Source organism: Martes martes, assembly GCF_963455335.1.
Source record: "Martes martes genome assembly, chromosome: 2".
NCBI lineage: Eukaryota > Metazoa > Chordata > Mammalia > Carnivora > Mustelidae > Martes > Martes martes.
The window spans coordinates 3,474,509-3,494,388 of record NC_137889.1 but is presented as its reverse complement, the minus strand read 5'-3'; the positions used below and the strand labels follow the sequence as shown (position 1 = coordinate 3,494,388).

Here is a 19,880-nt window from a genome sequence, read left to right as displayed (position 1 = left end):
CTGGCCATTGCTACTGGTGAGTAACTTCAGATGGAGAAGCTACACTGTATCACTTATTATTTCTAGCTTTTGTCTCTGCAGTTACAAGATATGATCTTGCTGTCTGATAGCCTTGCATTAATTATTCACAAGCTCTTATACTTCATTTTCTTTGCATCATTAACCTCGTAGAACGTGTCCCATTTTCCAGAGCTTGGTAGGCAAGCGGTCATGACTGGAAATGCTGTGAGGATAAAGCACTATTTTATGGGATCTCTTTGAGTCGTACCTACTAATGGCTTTCTTTGGTTTCTTTCAGTGAAAAAGGCAATTGAACTGAAGTCAAGAGGAGTCAAGATGATGCCCAGCAAGGACAGTAGCCATAAAAACTCTGTCTGTAAGTCCGCTTTCTTTTTATGTGAGGGTTGATATGTCAATTGCGGTGAAACAGAGGAGAGAACGGATGGGTTCTGCAGAAGTAATTCTATAAACTGCTTTTCTCGCTTCATCTCTCGCTACTTTTCTACCTCTAAAAGTATTTTCTGGTAGAAAGAATACGCGTTGGCTTCACGTTGTTGGGGAAGAACGTCATGCTGACGTTCTCCTAAATGCATCTCAAATCTATCTTTACTCTGTGTCCTCCTTAGTCATCGTGAGACTGGACCTTTCAATTTCCCCCTTAAATAAGTGTCCCACTGTCAGGGGTTTGATCCCGGTTTCCTTTTCCATACCTGTGTATACCAACCCCACCCAGGTCAGTGTGTGGGATACAGGAGGCTTGTCTTATCATTTTCCTATTAAAATGTTCTGAGGAGCTGGTCTGGAGAATAAAATAGCTTCGCTGCTAGAGATGCCCTCTCTCCTGCCACTGAATGCAGAATTCCAAGCAATGCTTAGAGCACCCCCCTGGCCCCACTTGGAAGCGTTTGCTGACACAGGCACGGCTAGCTTTTCCCTGGTTTTGTTCCCTTGGTGTCATGTTCCTACCTGTTACAGTCTTTATTTGTCACAGTTTCACTGTGGGTTTACCTGTCCCACTAAATGCACATCAGCAGGCTCCACCAGCTGGTATCCAAGTGGGTATTTCCGGTGTGGTCCTTTCCCATGCGCCATGCCATTTTTAAGCTGTTCAAGCTGTCGGGTTGCCTTTTCTGTTCTTTCCGGTGACTTCTTTTGGTGTCCCTACTTACCCGCTCTCTTGGTGCTCCTTAGGGAATATTTGGGAACCATGCATCTTATCTCTTTTCTCACTGCCTAACACTTAGTAGACGTAGAAGGCTCAGGATGGACATCTGGAGTTCCTGCAGCTCAATTTACTCTATTTTTATCCTTATGATATATTGGGCTTCTGCAGCAAGTTTTATCCGTGAGAAATACTCCACAAAAACTAATAAACAAAAGTAAAAACAATATACATCATTTAAAAATCACTTTGTAGGTTGACCTATCTCTGCTTTCTTGATATCCCTATTCTATGGTGTCCTTCTCATTGTTTATGTAACAATGGTCCATTGACTGTTTGATAGCCCTGTTCCCTGGCACTTGAAAAAGGCAAAGAAACAGACACAGACCCCCGGGTTGTAGGGGTTGAGTACTGGGCATGTCTTAGATCTTTCAGGCTATCATAGCGAAGTACCCTGGATTGAGTGGTTTAAATTTATTTCACGTGGTTCTAGAGGCTGGAAAGTCTGAGATAAAGGCAGATTCAAGGTCGAGTGAGGACTTGCTTCCTGGTTCAGTGATGGCTGTCATCTCATTGTCCCCTTGCATGGCAGAAAGAGAGAGCATCTCCTGTCTCTTTTTATAAGGACACTAATCTCATCATGAGAGCTCCGGCTCATAACCTACTTACCTCCCAAAGGCCCACCTCCAAATGCCATCACACCAAGGGTTAGGATTTCCTTTTTTGAGAATTTTGAGAGGTGCAAAGATTCCGTCTATCAGATGGTGGATACCCTAATCTCTGACTAGCTCAGGCCCTGAGGTACCCACCTGTCCCCCCAAGTCGATTTGTAAATATCTTCACTAGACTTTCTTTTGGATAATCATGGAAATGTCATTCAGATTAAATTGGACTAAAAAAAAGGATGGAATCCAAACAAAGGCAGAAAAACAACTGAGAGGCAGAGGAAGAAAGGAAGGGCTTTAATAGTAAAGTTTTAATATTTTATATTGTTACCTTCTAATTCTGGATGTTCAACAGGGTGGGGCTTGTGGTTCTTATAGTAATTTTGAAATTTATTTCTTATAGTTGAACTCCTTACTAAAATGACCCACAGCGATGTAGAACCACACGGCAGGTGAACCCTCTATCCAATCCATCTTAGGCCTGGCGTTGAACTCACCTGCTAGAGCCACACTTAGGCAGAGGATTTCTTTGTAAGGAGAACATCTCTTTCCTTATCTGAACAGGACATGAACTGACCAATACCTGCTTACTCATTTGGTACGAGAAAACATTCTGTCCTTTCTCCCAGTGGTATTCAACTTGTTTTTGATCAGACATGAGACTAAATTATTAGGAAAAAAAAATGAGGATTGAACAACCTGACGACCTTCTAAGGTCAGTGATGTAGTAAGTGATAAAATGTTATTTCCATGGAAGGTGTGGCTGGAAAAACAAGGGGTGTGTTTCCTAGAGAAATGGACATGGGTTTTGAAGCTAGAGAGACAGGATTCAGGGGCTGTAAATGCATGGAGGGTTGCCAAGTCCAGGTTTCATCATTTATGAAGTTACGGCCATAATGAGTTTTGTCCAGTAGATAAAGCAAGGTGTTTGTAGATTGTTCATTCCAGGATATGGCACAGCAGGGGCATTCAGCAGACCAAATCCATCACAAACTTTCCATCTAGAAATGGGAAGAAGAGACAAATCCAGGAATTTACATGGCTTAGGGGGTCTTATTCTGCAGAGGAGGAGGTAAGATTGAAACCACTGAACTTATTTCTGTGATCTTAGATAATAGTTTGGCCAATCATCAGAGGTAAGCCTAGGACACAGAACTCTCCGGCTTCCCTGCTTTACCCCGAGAGCCAGTTTCCATGTAGATCACAGCCTCCGAGGTTCTCGAAATTAAATCCAAGCACACAAGTATCTGTTGTACAACTTACACAGTTACCCTGACCTTGGTTCCTCCATTTGAGAGTTTTGGCAAATGGATAACAAAGTATCCATCACAGATGTTTAGCACAGGGTTCAACAGCCATGGCTGGTTCTTGTCCCAGCTCATCCTGTGCTGACCTCTGTTTTAGTGTTTTACATTGTATTTTGACATGTTTTGATGATGTGCCTGTGTCTCTCTTCTTCGTGAGACCCAGCACAGAGTAAGAGACGTGACAGCCATGCCTGCGTGATTACCTTTTTAATTCCAGAATCTTCGACGGGGTGTGCCGTGCACACATGCTCACCTACGGGATGCCAGACACGAACAGACACAGGGACAGTCACCTGCTCGTACACCCAGCTCATGTCCATAGCAAGGGGCATCGAGCAGCTGAAGGAAAGCAGGAATGTGAGGCCTCCTGTTACGTCCTTGAAAGTCCCTTCCGCCGGGTTCTGCTGCAAGGTGCAAAGGCCCAAGGTCACATACCTTCCCAGACAGATTGATCCTACCTGACCCTTTCCCTCTGGATTAGGCGCTAATATTTTTTCTCCTTGTTACTTCCAGCCTAAAGGCTGATAACAGCCCAGCTCTTAGTTACAAGGTTGTGAGGGACCAGACTATGCCTGGTGGCGTCTCTGGATCTCCTCTGAGATAAACAGCCCCCTCGTAAGTCTCCTGCCTCATAGGATTCTTCTCTGGAGTGACTCCTGTTCCTTCATCTTCCTGTTGAAGATGATAGAAACTGCTCAAGATTCTGGTCAACCACAGAGGGAAAACCACCCAGAGATTCAGGTGTTTGAAAAGAAACAAAGGCCACGGTCGCCAAACTGTGGAAAGAACCAAGATGCCCTTCAACGGATGAATGGATAAGGAAGATGTGGTCCATATACACTATGGAGTACTATGCCTCCATCAGAAAGGACGAATACCCAACTTTTGTAGCAACATGGACAGGACTGGAAGAGATTATGCTGAGTGAAATAAGTCAAACAGAGAAAGTCAAGTATCATATGGTTTCACTTATTGGTGGAGCATAACAAATAATATAGAGGACAAGGGTAGATGGAGAGGAGAAGGGAGTTGAGGGAAATTGGAAGGGGAGGTGAACCATGAGAGACTATGGACTCTGAAAAACAACCTGAGGGTTTTGAAGGGGCGGGGTGGGAGGGTGGGGGAACCAGGTGGTGGGTATTAGGGAGGGCACGGATTGCATGGAGCACTGGGTGTGGTGAAAAAACAATGGATACTGTTACGCTGAAAATAAATAAAAAATTAAAAAAAAAAAAGAAAGAAAGAAAAGAAACAAAGGAACACAAACACCAGACAAGGCAAAGAGTTCTGCTTTCTGGCAATGTCAATCCAAGTCTCACCAAGTGCCGGGAAGAGAGAGGCCCTGGGTACAGAAAGGGAAGGATGTGACAGACGACCTCAAGGGACTCATGGTTTGATAATAGAAGGCTGGTATCATGATAGCAGTGAGATCATGGCAGTGCTGAGATGATGTAAAGGTACCATGCTTTATAGCAAGAGCAAGCCAGGATTTTATAATTTGTACATTAAGAAAGTTTATGCCAATATTTAGTAGCTGGTATGTAGGTTCAGATAACCCATTTTCTTTTTTTTTTTTTTTTTTTTTTTTTTAAAGATTTTATTTATTTATTTGTCAGAGAGAGTGAGCACAGGCAGACAGAGAGGCAGGCAGAGGCAGAGGGAGAAGCAGGCTCCCTGCTGAGCAAGGAGCCCGATGTGGGACTCGATCCCAGGACGCTGGGATCATGACCTGAGCCGAAGGCAGCTGCTTAACCAACTGAGCCACCCAGGTGTCCCCAGATAACCCATTTTCAAACGAAACAGATAACCCATGTTTCATTTGAAAATAAATGGTGCATATTCCTGGATACGTCACAGGGTCCAGTGTCCAGCCTCCTAGCTCAACTCCTCCCGGGCCAGCATGCATTTCCTCCCTACACCTGCCTGGATTATCCATTTGGTCCAAGAGGAGATCCGTGAGAGAAGAGTGGTCCTCAGGGAACCCCCCCAGCTGCCCCCTTCACGGGGTCACGCACTGCACTTCCTCACCGATAGCCCAAACGAACATGCACTTAGCATGGATCTACTCCTTAGAGGAAGAAAGGGAAGACACGGGAAAGGCCCGTTTTCCCCGTGTGGAACAAAAGCCCTACCCATTCTCTGTTCTGCTCTTCTCGACGGAATTGAGTCTTCTGTGGATTTTGCTCCGGAATCACTGTGTTGGTCAGTTTGTTCCTCCAGCCTGGACTTCATGTGCCAGCAAACCCTTAGTGATTCACCTTCATCCTTCACGTGCATAAGCTTCATCGCAGAGGGTGGGGTGATGGCACGAGCTATGGACATGTCTCAGCCTCTACGTAATGAGGGCGATCGATTTCCTACATTACTCTTAGAATTCAATGACAGAGGAGTTTATGTTTTTTTATCAGGCTCATTAGTTATTGATTAATAATGTTTTCAGAAAATCTCCAAGATAATTAAGGTGTTAATTCTGGCTGTTGCTCTAAATTTCTAATTAGTTTAAGCTTTGAAAAGATTGCAGCCTAAATGGGGGCTTCATGCAAAGAAGGGCATCTTTAATACGCTCAGTGAACATCCTACCCCGAATTCCTTGCTCTCCCTCAGTGACGACGGGCTCGCCCTTACTCTGAGATTGGATCCTCAGAGTAATTTAATAATCTTGGATTATTAAATTGCCACTGCCTATGGTAAACAGTAGACATCGTTTCTTCTCCCTCTTCTCTTTCTTGGCTTTCTCCTCGGAAGAATACAAGTTTAGCGACCCCAAGTGTGAAAACCCTGAGGCTAGATAATCCGTCGGTACCCTCCTAACGCCAAAATATGACAATCTGCAGGAAGGATGGTCAACGGAAGCCTCGGTTCTTATTTTCAGCTAGAGATTGTTTTCCCCATGTACCGTTGAAGACAAGCAGCTTTACAAATTCAATATCGATGTGTTGCAAGTCGCTCAGATGAATTGATGGCACATGCTGTGTATTGGTCTCTGCAGTCACAACTGTTCTACCCAAGCAGGGCAGGACATTTAGTGCAGAATCATTATTTAATGTAAAGTAGAATGAAACATTGCAGAGAAACTGAACACTATCGTGTGTTGTCTTATAAGCACTTGGGTAAAAATAACACCAGAAAATTATAAAATAAATGACCCTAGAATTCTTCTACATTTGACTATAAACCATTTATTTCATTGACTTTTTCTTTTTGCTATGGACAATCAATATTTTTTCTACCTTGAGAAAAAATACCTGAAGCAAAATAGTCCAAATTGCCCAACAGACCATCCCGCTAATGAAAAGCGATTGATCGAACATCGTCTTCTGTGATGACGCTAAGTCGTTCCATCTTTCTCTGGTTTTTCTTTTGTCTCAAAAATAATTATTTCGAAGGGCACATTTTAAAACTTATGCAGCTCTGTTTTTAGAATGACATGGCTGACTGTATACAGCCGAAGATACAATCACAATTACATAAAGTCCTAGTTACCTTTTTAACACCCTCTGACGGCTTCATCAGTTTTCTAAAATACAGCGTCATAAATGATTTTCTATCTGCCTGGGGTCATACTGCATTTATCCACTTACCACTGTAATTGCTACATTCATAAACTTCACTTTTTGTTAAGTTTAGAAAATTTAAGAACATGTGGAATATGCTATTTTAACATTCTCTTTCTACTTACATTCAGATGTGCTCAAAAAAAAAAAAAGATTAACCTTATGCCTCACACAGTTTCTTCTTTCTTGTCAGATTCTACACTAGTAAGTTTATCGCAAACAAAGGACTCGGTCCAAGAAGAGTCTCTCGTATCAGCCTTTTCTGTAAATAGTGACTCATGGAAATTAAGGGAAAGGAAAAGTGAAACCATTAATTCTTATTAATGGGGTTAAAACAAGAGATTAAAAAAAAAGTCATGCGATCCTAATAACTATCACGTGGAAAGTAGTTCCTGTATGATCCGCTTCTAGAATGGAATGAGACCTGTTTGCTTTCTGATCCCGGACTTCTCTCTGGATTTGCAGACTCGGACATCCACCTGCCCACCCCACATTTCTATGCCCTTTGTAATAGGCATCTCTCCCTCTTACCAGATCACTCCTTTTCCTCACCCAGGACCTGCAGCTGGTCCCAGTCCTCTCTCCAGGAGCCATCAAGCCTGATCTCTCCCAGCACACATCAGAGGTCAACCATGTCTGTTTGCCTCCCAGCTGCCATTGTCCCTGGCATGCAGTACTGTGTGAACCGCATCCAGCCTCCCTATCTGCCTGTTTCCCCGTGGTGACCTCCACGTCATCACCAGAGTCATCTAGGAGAAAGAGCAGTGTGTTCTAGTCATTCTGCTCTAAACCCTTCAAAGGTTTCCTTCACAGCCCCAGAAAATCCAAATTCCTTTGGAAGTCCCACAAGACCCCCTTACGCCCCTGCTCTATCCCTTCTTCTTACCCTCATCCACTAGTTGGGAGGTGTTTTGTAAAGACCCCAGACCCTCTTCCACCTCTCTCTGTTCCTCTGTTTTTTCATTTGTCCTCAAGAATTTTTTCCCTCCCTTCCTTCAGGTCATTTCTCAAAATTCACCTTCTCTGAAAGACTTTCACTGATCATCCTAACTTCCACACGCCTTGCCCACCTACCACTTCATCCCTCTTGTTTCTCGCTCTGTGTTTCTTGTCCCACTTACAAGATGTCATATCCGCCATGCGTATATACTTATGCTGTGCGTGTATATTTAGTGTGTACACTTGTATGGGTATGTGCGTGTGCGTGTGTGTGTGTGTGGGGGGGGGTTCCTTAGTTACTTCCTGTACCTCCACTCCCCCTACCAGGATATAAATTCCTTGAGGATAGAGTTTTTTTCTGCTTCTTCACTGATATTTGCCAAGTACCTAGCAGAGTCATGGGCACAGAACAGTTGCTCAAGTTTTGTGCATTGAGCGACTGTGGTTCCTAGTTAATGTGGTAGCCTGGAGTAGTGTGGCCAAGTGAGGCTCACATTTTTCTTCAATTATGTCTTGCATTTCCCTTCTTATTCATGCGTTCAGTCATCTCACATTGAGGAAAGACCAGGAGTGTAGGGATGTTCAGAATATATCCCTTCCCTAGAGGAAATTACAAACTACTGCTATTTCTAGTTATGTAAGTGTTTACCAAAAAATGATTGCTGTAATAAATGTAGCAACATTTATTGAGGTTTGAGTAAGGACAGAAATTTATTCCTCCCAAATAGTAGCAGATCGACCCATAAGAAAGGATCTACAGAAAGAGAGGATGTAGAGCAGTATTAAATTAAGCAGGTGCTATGCCAACCAAGTCACCAGATCTTCTATATCAGACCTCTTTCATGGCTGGGTCACTTGAATATCCCATTTATAGACATTTGCTCGGCATTGGTCAAAGGAGGAGTATACTTATCATCAAAATAATGTGTTATATTAAAGAGACAAATAATTGAATGACACATCCATTAGAATAAAATTCTGTGTTCTTAGAACATGATACCTACTTCACATAAGGAAACATTAAAACCATGAGGAATTATTTTTTTTAAGTTTCTGTTATGAGTTGATAAGAGTGTGTAGCGAAATCTCACTGTCAGTCCAGATTTTGTGCTCTTGGAGGTCAGAAAGCACTCTGTGATACATGACTTTCCCTCCCTGCTGCTGCTGAATGAGTCTGCCCATCAGTGAATTACTGAATGGGACAGGCCTGCTTTGGGAGAGGTCATTGGAAGAATGGCATGAAGGGCGACAGCCTTTCTCCAGCGTGCTTGCCAGAGTCAGAGCCAGAGCGGGGCTGGAACGGAGGGAGGGGTGAGGGAAAGAGAGGGGTGAGGCAATGAATAACGCTGAATAGCCCACTTAATACAACCTCTAAGACAAGGCTACCCAGGGAACAGAATCATCCCTCATCCCTTAATCTTACCAGCTGTCCAAGATGCTATGTGCCTCCTTACACTTGAGATTTTGTCCTGGAATAATTTTCATCCGGCCGTGATTTCCCAGGTACCTGCATATGCTGCTGTTCTATTAATCCCCACGGGAATCATCTTCAAAAATTAACACAATTTGCTTTACGCATTCTGCAAAACACGGTTGTGTTTTGTTTCATAATAATATTGTTGTAGTCATGATGCTTGCTATTAATTTGCCAGCAGTGGTACTCATCATTGGGTTTTGTTTTTAGGGGACCTTCCTGCGGTATTATTAATGGGTGATTTATTTAAATGGTAGTAGACTACAGTGATTTGTAATAGCGCTACAGAAAAAAGCCAAGCCTGTTACTCTCCGTGCTGGATTTCTGGCACTAAGTGCTCTAGATCTTGCTTTGAAGCAGATTTTGACAGTAGGAAAAATAATAGCCCCATTAACCTCTAACAGTCGTATAAAGGTTTAATAAAACACAAGGGATAATTGCCCCAATCTACTTTGTTCTATCATAAAATGCAATAATATGGAGTTTTACAATTGTTAAAGATCCTTGTTTTCTTAACAAAGACCCATCCCCATATAGCATGAATATACTAGATTGCATAAATTGCTTCATAAATCAGGTAAGTAAATTATGCTTGCAGTTTCTAAATAGGCCTTTGTCACTGCAGGAGCTAAAATATCTTTCAAAACGTTGTGGAAACTGTTGCAGCCAGGGAAATGCTGTCTGGATACATGGAGAGGGATAGCATCATTGGTAACTAGAAGCAGAAGTAGGTGGTTCATCAATGATTTAACACACCATTTACATATATAATTTCTTAAGTAACCAGAAAAAAAGATCTATTAAAATATGTAAAAGGAGACATAGCTTGATTGGATTATAGACAGTTAAATTGTAGTGAAACCCTAGTAGGAAGTAGAATCCTTTTTAAATAGTTTCAGCATACATTTATGGAGCGGAATTGATTAACTAAGGGAAAAACCCACTTTGCGAGATGACTAGAAAACGCATTCTTTTACCGTGAAGGGTGAGCGGCAAACAGCCTACAGATCGTGCAGGACTTGAAAGGACAGGGTGCATTTTAGCATTTCCGTCACTCATTTTTTTGGAAGCCCAACATATCACATGAGTTCTATTCCAATTTTATAAAATAACCTAATCTACCCCAAATAAATGGATGAAAAAAATTCTGGAGCTCTGGAGAATTGTGGGATTGTTGGTATTTCCAGTAGCGTTGGAAGGAATCACCGTTTTGTTGTACTTAAATCACCTTATATGATTGAATGTTTGCCGGTGAGTAACTTTGTTCAGAAACTCTAAGGATGAAACTAATTAATCATGGTATTTTCTTTATAAATTCAGTAAAGCCCTCCATTTTATACACAAGGAAACTGAGTCAGTGAAATACATTATTTAGCCTCACAGTGAAGACAGAGCTGGAGTATCATCAAGGGGAATTCAGAGAAAAGGTACATATCCCTTAAGCATCATCATTTTATCTAAATCATATTTTAAAGGTGCAAGGATAAAACTGAAAATATTTTCAGATGAAGTCCTCTAATTTGAGTGCTTATAAAATGACAAGATCATGACATTGAAATTGACTTCTGGTTTTCCAGGAGAAATCAGTTTGCCCAGACTTGATAACTTCGCCTCACAAGTGATAAATTTGGATAAATGAACTGATGTTGGACAAATGGTTATTACGTTGATAATTTATGTTAATTTTTAGGAAAGCAATCAGTGTGTTCAGTAGGAAAATGTCGGAAGAGGCATGGGTGCTGTGTGTGTGTCTGGTTTCAGGAAGACGGGGGGACACCTCCCCCCTTTCTCCAGTTACTCAGTGAGGACCTATCCAGAAGACACTGGTGCTTTCAGATCCATATCCAGGTCTGGTGAACTCATGGCCTACGTGCATCACAGGGGCACCATAGACTCTCCAAAGACTAGAACACCTGACATGTGCCCTACACAGTGTCTTCCTAACATTTTACTTGTTGCCAATCTCTCTTTTTAACTATTTGTTTGAAATGATGATAGATTCTGAGGAACTCGCAGTAAAGTTGACGAGCAGATCTCGTCCCTTCTCCTTTGTCCTGAATGGTGACATCTTTCCTAACTATAGCATAATATCACAAAGGGTATATTGATTTTGGAGAAACCCACAGAGCTTACTCGATTTAATCAGTGTTACTTGCACTCATGTGTATGTGTGTGTGCAGCTTGGTGCCTTTGTGTCATATGTGGGGGGTCTTGTAACCACTACCATAATCAAGATACAGAACTGCTTCCTCCCCACAAGGTTCCCCAGTGCTACTCCTGACCACCACTCCTTTCTTCTCCATCTCTCAATCTGCTTTTGCAAGAACATCACATAAATGGGACCAATCAGTGTGTAACCACCTGTGACTGGCCTTTTCCCTCAGCACAACCTACTTGCCATCCGTCCGAGTGGCTGTGTGTTAAGTCTGTTCCTTTTCCTTGCTGTGAGGTGTCCCGTGGCCGATATACCAATTTGTTCAACCATTGTCCTGTTGAAAGATAGTGGGTTTGGTCCAGTTTGGGGCTATTAAGAATAGGCCAGCTATGACACGGTGTGATGAATGGCTTCCATGTGAACATGGGTTTTATTTCTCTTGGATAAATACCAAGAAATATAATTGCTGCATCACATGATATTTGCATGTCTAGTTTTGTAAGAATCTGCTAGATCTATTTCCAGAGATTCTGTATCATTTTTCACCCTCACAGACAATGCTTGTGTGATCTGGTTTCTCAGCATCCTCACCGGCACTTGATGTTATGACTTAAAAAAAAAAAAAAAATAGCCATTCTGATAAGTAGGTAGTGATGTCTCATTATGGTCTTAGTTTGCATTTCCTCATGGCTAATGATGTTGAACATCATTCCATGTGCTCATTTGCCATCTGTACATCTCCAGTGAAATGTTTGCTCACATATTTTGCCCACTTTCTGTTTGGATTGTTTTTGTTTGTTTGTTTTTCCTGTTAAGTGTTGAGGGTTTGTTGTGCATTCTAGATGCTCATCCCTTGTTAAAAGTGTAGTTTGCAAATAATTTCTCCCCATCTGGAGGTTATCTTTTCATTCTCTTCAAAGGGTCTTTTGCAAAACCAATCTCTCTCTCTCTGCCGTTTTAGCCGATAGAGTTCTATCTATAAACTAGTAAATTAATTAATTAAATCGATTCTAGTTTCTGCAGTCACACATGGCATGGGCAGGAACAGCTGGCGGGTGGCTTCCCTAAAGAGGAAAGGTGCGAGGCCCATCCCCCCAACCTCAAGAACTGCTTGGATCCTGCAGGCTGTTTGCAATATTAAATCCTACATTCTAAATGCCCTAAACATAGAAGACAAAGAAACTGATAAAATGTCCTCATTTATAATCCCACAACTGATTAGATATTTTCTTGGGGATTCAAATGAGCAATAAAAATCTTAAGAGAATTTAAATTATAGAAATAAAGCTTAATTCAAATAATAAAGAGTAAAATAAACATATTTTACAAATTCTTACTGATTTTTTCCCAAAATTCCTTATCTTTTATTTCTACTTTGACCATATATTCTTAGGTTTGAAATGGACAAATCTGTTTCCCTTACTTACTCTTTTGTCTTGGCTGCAAAATGAAACAGCCTTAATATAAATCATCAAAGAAATAAAACATTTAAGAAAAGAAATTTAACAATGATATTTTAACTTCAAAAGTGTTTACCATTTTTTTATAAATCTACCCAAATTAATTATCATGGTAATTGGATTAAATTAGAAAAATTAATCATGATAAATGACTATTTATTTGATACAGTATATATTTGATTATATTCCTTGAGTTCAGTACATTTACATGATTTTTATAAAGAAGCAGCATAGGGAAGGGCTCCTGGGTGTCTCAGCTGGTTAAGCATCTGCCTTCAGCTCATGTCTTAATTCCAGGTCCTGGGATCGAGCCCCGCATTGGGCTCCCCACTCAGTGTGGAGCCTGGTTCTCCCTCTGCCCTTCTCCCCTCATGCTCACTCTCCCTCTCAAAATAAATAAGTAAAATATTTTTTTAAAAAGAAGCAGCATTTGGAGAGATGTGATACATGGAAGTTCATGCCAGAGGAGAAAAATAAGTTGTGTTTTAAGATATGTATATGAAAATATATGGCAAATCAAGGAGATAAGAAGCTAAGATTAACAAATCAGGTAATCCATAAGGTGCTTTACAGACAGACAGCACTGTATTTTGCAAGTGTTGTATGTTGCAATTATTATGAAAATATTTTCAGGATTTCAGTTTGCTTATTTAAATCGCCTGTTTTATTTTTATTTTATTTTTTTAATTAAAGATTTTATTTATTTATTTGACAGAGAGAGATCACAAGTAGGCAGAGAAGCAGGCAGAGAGAGAAGAGGAAGCAGGCTCCCTGCCGAGCAGAGAGCCCGATGTGGGGCTCAATCCCAGGACCCTGAGATCATGATCTGAGCCGAAGGCAGAGGCTTTAACCCACTGAGCCACCCAGGCGCCCCGAAATCGCCTGTTTTATAGTTTGATCTGTCAATCTGAAAGGCATATAAGATGGTACAAACCCTGTGATATCCGGACAACATACTTTCCTTATGTACCTGGGGAATCATAGCTTCAAGTAAAAATTCAAGTATGATAATTAATATGTAGGAAATTTTCCAGACACCTCTCATGTCCCATGAAAATCTTTACAGCTTTCATTTTGTGCAAAGGTAGGCATGATAAGGATTTTGCAAGACTTGGACTTTGGGGAAAATGATCCCATGTAGTTATGTGCACTTTTCAGAAGGGTTGATTCACCTGTTACCCTGAAAGAGATAGAAGACAATTGGGAGAATATGAAATGCATTCGGTAACTGTATCACGTAGTGAATCCAGCGGTAATTTCTGTGAAATGAAAAAATAATCCTGTTATAAAACAAAGAAGTATTTGCTGATGGATCAATAACCTACATCCAGCTGGTCATGTTTGAATATGCTTAGAATAGTGCTTAGCCATCATCTCTCCCACCAACCAACCAACACGCCTTTTTATTTACTTTCAGTCACAGTTTTCTTGTATCCATATAAAAACTATTTGCGACAGATTTGGACCCAATTTTTTTTTCATTACATGTTCTTTACATCACAACGGCATGCTTAAACTTGCTTTAGTTGAATGAAAAACTTCACTCTTGGTTTTTATTCACTTTAAAAACAAAAATACAAACTAAAACCTCTTCTTTTTTTTTTTTTTGATGTTCTTGTAAAATATATGAACTTTTGAGTATTTTCCTCCAGGATTATCCTTCAAAATAACATATATATCTTTAAAGTCTGGTAGAAAACAAATGAACAATATCCTATCCATGTTCTCTTCTGTATCTGCTATAAACTGCGATGATCATAACCTACACCTGACTTGTGTTTCTCATGATTTGTACATTAATACTCACTCTATTAAGAGGGGTAGGTGGAATGCACTTTGTTAAAATGAGACCAAGTATACCAGACATGTCATGAATTTCAGTGAGCGGTAGTTCCTTCCTCCCCCCTTGCATGCCTCTTTGCTGATTCACAGTTTTCCTTAAGTCAATCACAGAATTTTCAGCTCAGTGACAGAGGGCTGGGACTAACCATAGACCAAGGCTCCACAAGATGACCTAGTGAACTCCTGTATTGCCCTTCCCACATATCATATTAGGAAATGCCAGCATCTCCTTTCAATGAAATATTTAGGAAATTAAGTGTATGGGAAGACATTTAGAAATACTTATAAATTATTTCTTGAAGATGACCAAGCATTTTGTCCTCACTCTAGGTACACCATTTTGCTTTTGTTCTCAGAAAAAAAAGCTTTTCATACTGATTACTTCCCTGAAATGCAGTTAAGGACAGTTCATCTCAAAAGTCCAGTGACATGAATGTCTTTAGCTGAGTTACTAGCCACTTGCCGGAGGCCCAATAATTCTACCTTGGTCAGCTAAAAAAAAAAAAAAAAAAAAAAAAGAGAGAGAGAGACAGAGAGAGAGAAAAGAGAAAAAGATCTCTAAAAGAGATTACTGTCTCTAGCATTTCACATGGATAAAATTAAAATTAAATAAAGTTGCAAAATAATCAAATTAAGTAATAAGGATGTTATAAAATGACAGTAGTGAGTACTTATACATCTTAGCATGGTGGGAACAGGGTCTAAATGGAGTTCTTGCATTAGGAAACAAAATAATATAAACTCAAAACACAAACCTCAGAACTATTAGGCTTGTAGGAAATATTCAGGAACATTGTGCATTGCCCACAGATGGCCCCTTACAGGCATGTTTAGGGATTTTCAACCCGTGATACAGCACAGTGACTGAATCAGGTGAGGGATGTGTTCAAAATAGGTTGTGGGTAACCATGCACGTATAAGTCAGCCAGCATTTGCCAGGTTTTTACACCAGCTAGATTTGACTCAAGGCTAGCCCTGTGATAACATCACTGCTCATCTCAACATAGACTTTTATTTGACTAGTTTTGGTTAAGAGATGAGTGGAGTCACGTGAAAGCTAACTGAGAATTACAGACAGCTTGAAGCTGATTTTGTCTTGGCTACAGCTTGGGCTGAGCAACATTTCACGTGATACAGTTCAATTTCTAAAAAGAAAATCTAGAATAGCCATATTTTTATTTTATAAACTAGCACATTTTGAGACCATTAAGTGGGTGACTTAATTACCCACATGCATGAATTTTTAAAAATAAATATCACATCCAAATAAAATAGAAGTCAGACACATCACGTGTGTGTGTGTGCGTGCATGAGCATGCGGGTGTGGGGTCCGTAGGGAGGGTGCTGAGGGGTTTTGTTCCTTGGCGTCTTCCCTTCTGGACCATACGTGTGAACATCACTTATAAAATATGTCTCAATAGAGAGAAGATTAAGAATTTACGGTGTGTAGTTTATAATCTCCCTTTAAATGCAGGGCATTTAAAAGATGATTATTTCAAAGTAAAATGATCATGATCTACCCGAATGAAGGTGAAAGTAGAAACATTACTATATTCCCAGTAACTCTGCCCAGTGCCCACACTTTGGTTTCTGTCCTAACAAAAATATGTGGTAACAATGGATATTGTTACTAAGTGCCTATTAGTGTCAGGCACTGGGCTAAGTGTTCTCTATGAAGTGTGATAAATGATTAAAACGACCTAACAAGGTAAATACTGCAGTATATTTCTAAAGCACCCAACAAAAATAAATTTATTAATCCCTTAAAAAATGTATTGTTTTTCACAGGTGTCCCAAGTTATCTTCAATATATCATTTGCATAAACCAGGATCTCAAATGTCTGTACTCTGCATTCGATTGATGTATACCTCCAGCTTATGTATCTTAATCTCTCTTCCTCTCCACATCTGAACTTCTTTTCTTAGTTTTTTCAAATGCCCTTCACAAATGTTTGAAGGGGAGCATATTTCACATGGTTGATATTTTCAGTATCAAAATGCTTATGCCTCTACCTCTTTGTTTGCTTGTTTTTTTCTCCTATCTTCCCATTTTACTTTTGGGCTAACAAGTGGTTTCAGAAAAGCCTGACTAAAAACCCCCTTCATATTACATTTTTAACACACAGTTTGGGAGCTGATTTCAAGTTCAGTTGTGCTATTTAGAAAGGAACTAATTGGAGTAAGTGTGTCTTGATATTGATAGTTTTCTCGCAGGTGCTGACGTGTGTCTGCATTCCTAATCCTATATTTGTTTCTCACGTTGGCCAGCATTCTTTTTGTTTATTTTTATTTGGTTTTGTTTTTCCTAGTGCTCATTTTTTTAAGTAATAAACAATTATTTTAGAATAGCTGTTAGATCACAGAAAAAGTATGGAAAGTATACCGAGTTCACATATATTACCTATATATTATGTTTATTATATGTATATATTACCTACATATTACCTATCACCCAAACACACAACCTCCTCCTAGAGTGGTTGGTACTTCCGTTAGAACTTATAAACCAATAGGGACACCTCATTATCAACCCAAGTCCACCATTTATGGTTCCCTCTAGGTGTTGGGCATTCTCTGTATTTGATTAATGCATAACGTCAAGTGTTCACATACAGAATCGTCTTATTGCCCTAAAAATTCCCTGTGTTCCACTGGTTTATTGCTCCTCTCCCCACTAATCCCTGAAAAACACTGGCCCTTTTACTGACTTCATTGTTTTGCCTTCTCCACAACGTCTTACAGTCGGAATCATACAGTACGTAGCCTTTTCAGACTGGCGTGTTTCGTTTGGTGACATGCAGGGTTTTTCCCACGTCTTTTTGCGGCTTGATAGCTCATTTCTCTTCAGTGCTGAAGAATGTTCCATTGCGTGGATGGACCACAGTCGATTTATCCATTCACCAGCTGAAGGGCATCTTGGTTGCTTCCACATTTTAGCAATTATGAGTAAAGCTGCTATTAAGGGACACGTGGGTGGCACAGTTGGTTAAGTCTCCGACTCTTGATTTTGGCGCTGGTCATGGTCTCACCATCATGGAACAGAGCCTTGCGTTGGGCTCCCCACTCAGCTGGGAGTCTGCTGGAGATTCTCTCCCTCTCCTGCTTGCACGCTCTCTGTCTCTGTAAAATAAATAAATCTTAAAAAAAAAAAAAAAAGATCCTATTAAAATCCACACAGAGGTTTTTGTGTGGACCTAAGTTTTCAACCCCTTTGGGTCAATATTGAGTGTAATTCCTGGATCTCGGAGTAAGAATATGTTTGGTTTGGTGAGAACGCACCCGGATACCTTCCACAGTGGCTGCACCATGTTTCCTTGCCACCAACAACGAATGACGGTTCCCACTGCTCTGTATCGTCACTGGCCCGCTTCGCGGTGTTACCAGCGTTCTGGGTTTTTCTCATTCTAGGGGATATAGAAGAGTATCTGGATGTTGAATGTGCGTTTTCTTGGAGCATCTTCTCGTAGGCTTTTTGCCATCTGTGTGTCTTCTTTGCTGAGATGTCAATCCCGGTTTTTCGCTCATCTTGTTTGGTTTGTTTTCTTATTGTTGAGTTTTAAGAGGCTTTGTGTATTTTGAATAGTAGTTTTTTTTTAATCAGATACGTATTTTGCAACTATTTTCTTCCCAATCGTGACTTGACTTTTTATTTTCTTAACATCACAGAGCAAAATATTTTTAATCTTAACAAAGCCCAACTTTTCCATTTTTTAATGGATCATGCTTTTACTGTTCTGTTTAAAAAGTCACTGCCAGGGTGTCTAGGTGGCTCAGTGGGTTAAGATTCTGACTTTTGTTTTCAGCTCAGGTCATGACTTCAGGGCTGTGAGTTGGAGCCCCGCGTTCAGACTCTGCACTGGGGGTGGAGCCTGCCCGAGGTTCTCTCTCTCCGTCTCCCTCTGCCCCTCCCCACCACCTGCTCTCTCTCTCTCTCGCTCTCTCCCAAATAAATACCATGAGAGACTATGGACTCCAAATAAATAAATCTTTAAAAAAAATGTCATTGCCAGATGCAAGGCCATTAATTTTTCTCCTGTTACCTTCTGAGACTCTTACATTTTGCATATTATATTTAAACGTATAATCCATTTTAGGTTAATTTTTGAAAGGATGTGAGATCTGTGTTTAGAACCCATGTTTCCTGTGTGGATGTCCAGTTGTTCCAGCACCATCTGCTGAAAGGTCTGTCTTTTCTCTGTTGAATGGCCGCTGCTGCTTGGTCAAATACAGATCGGTTGACTGTATTTATGTTTCTGTCTTTGGGCTCTCTGTTCCCTTCCAGTTTATTTGTCCGTTTTGCCAATATGGAACTGTCTTGATGACTATAGCTTAATAGTAATCTCCATTCTGTATGGTGATTCAGATCTCAGTCTTCTACACTTTCACCCAGAATGCTCAAAATGGAAATTTGTTTCTTAAATTGAGAAATCTTGGCCTAGGGAGATCTCACAAGAGTGACGCTAAAGGGACGCCTGGGTGGCTCAGTTGGTTAAGCAGCTGCCTTCGGCTCAGGTCATGATCCCAGCGTCCTGGGATCGAGGCCCGCATCGGGCTCCTTGCTCGGCAGGGAGCCTGCTTCTCCCTCTGACTCTGCCTGCCACTCTGTCTCCCTGTGCTCTCTCGCTCTTTCTCTCTCTGACAAATAAATAAATAAAATCTTTAAAAAAAAATAAAAAAAAAAAAAAAAAAAAAAAAGAGTGACGCTAAATTTCAGTGCACTGAAAAATCTAGAATTTATGGGGCGCATCTGCCTTCTCCTTTGGTCATGATCCCCTCCTGGGATCAAACCTGCATCTGGCTCCCTGCACAGCGGGGAGTCTGCTTCTCCTTCTTCCCTTCAACTTGCTTGTTCTCTCTCTCTCTCTCTCCTCTAATAAGTAAATAAAATATTTTTCAAAAATTCTAGAATTTATATATTTTTCTCCAAATGGGCTTCCCCACCAACATTTCACTTTGTATATAATAGTTACAGATGGTTGCTAGTATTGATTAGGCACATACAGTGTATGAATGTTTTATGCATATTAGAAAGAGTAGATTTTATTATCCTTCTGAACAGTAATTACTACCCCTTTATATTAGGGAACCAAGGTCCCAAGTGCACTTAGCAGATCCAAGGCCTATTATCTGAAGGCCACGCACATCTACACACTACATTATCTCTTCTTTATAAGAATCACTGGGTGATTAAACTCTCTACTGGCTTTCATAAAAAAGAATTTTAAGACTTTCCGTATTTAAAATCAGTGCTTTATATTTTATTATATTCCGTTTCAAAACAAAGAGACAACATTTGTAATTTTGGATAAATATGCACCATTG

The 19,880-nt window shown here is 40.5% G+C and overlaps 1 protein-coding gene across 1 annotated transcript in view; it reads left to right on the top strand.

Moving 5' to 3' along the window:
• Positions 1 to 19,880, top strand: part of CSMD1 (CUB and Sushi multiple domains 1) — a gene marked incomplete at both ends in the record, with an annotated part of 1,981,616 nt that overhangs the window by 1,312,449 nt on the left and 649,287 nt on the right. Inside the window, one exon of the mRNA XM_080796866.1 lies at positions 299 to 376. Coding sequence (XP_080652992.1) covers positions 299 to 376 — 78 coding nt within the window. The remainder of the gene's footprint in view (positions 1 to 298; positions 377 to 19,880) is intronic.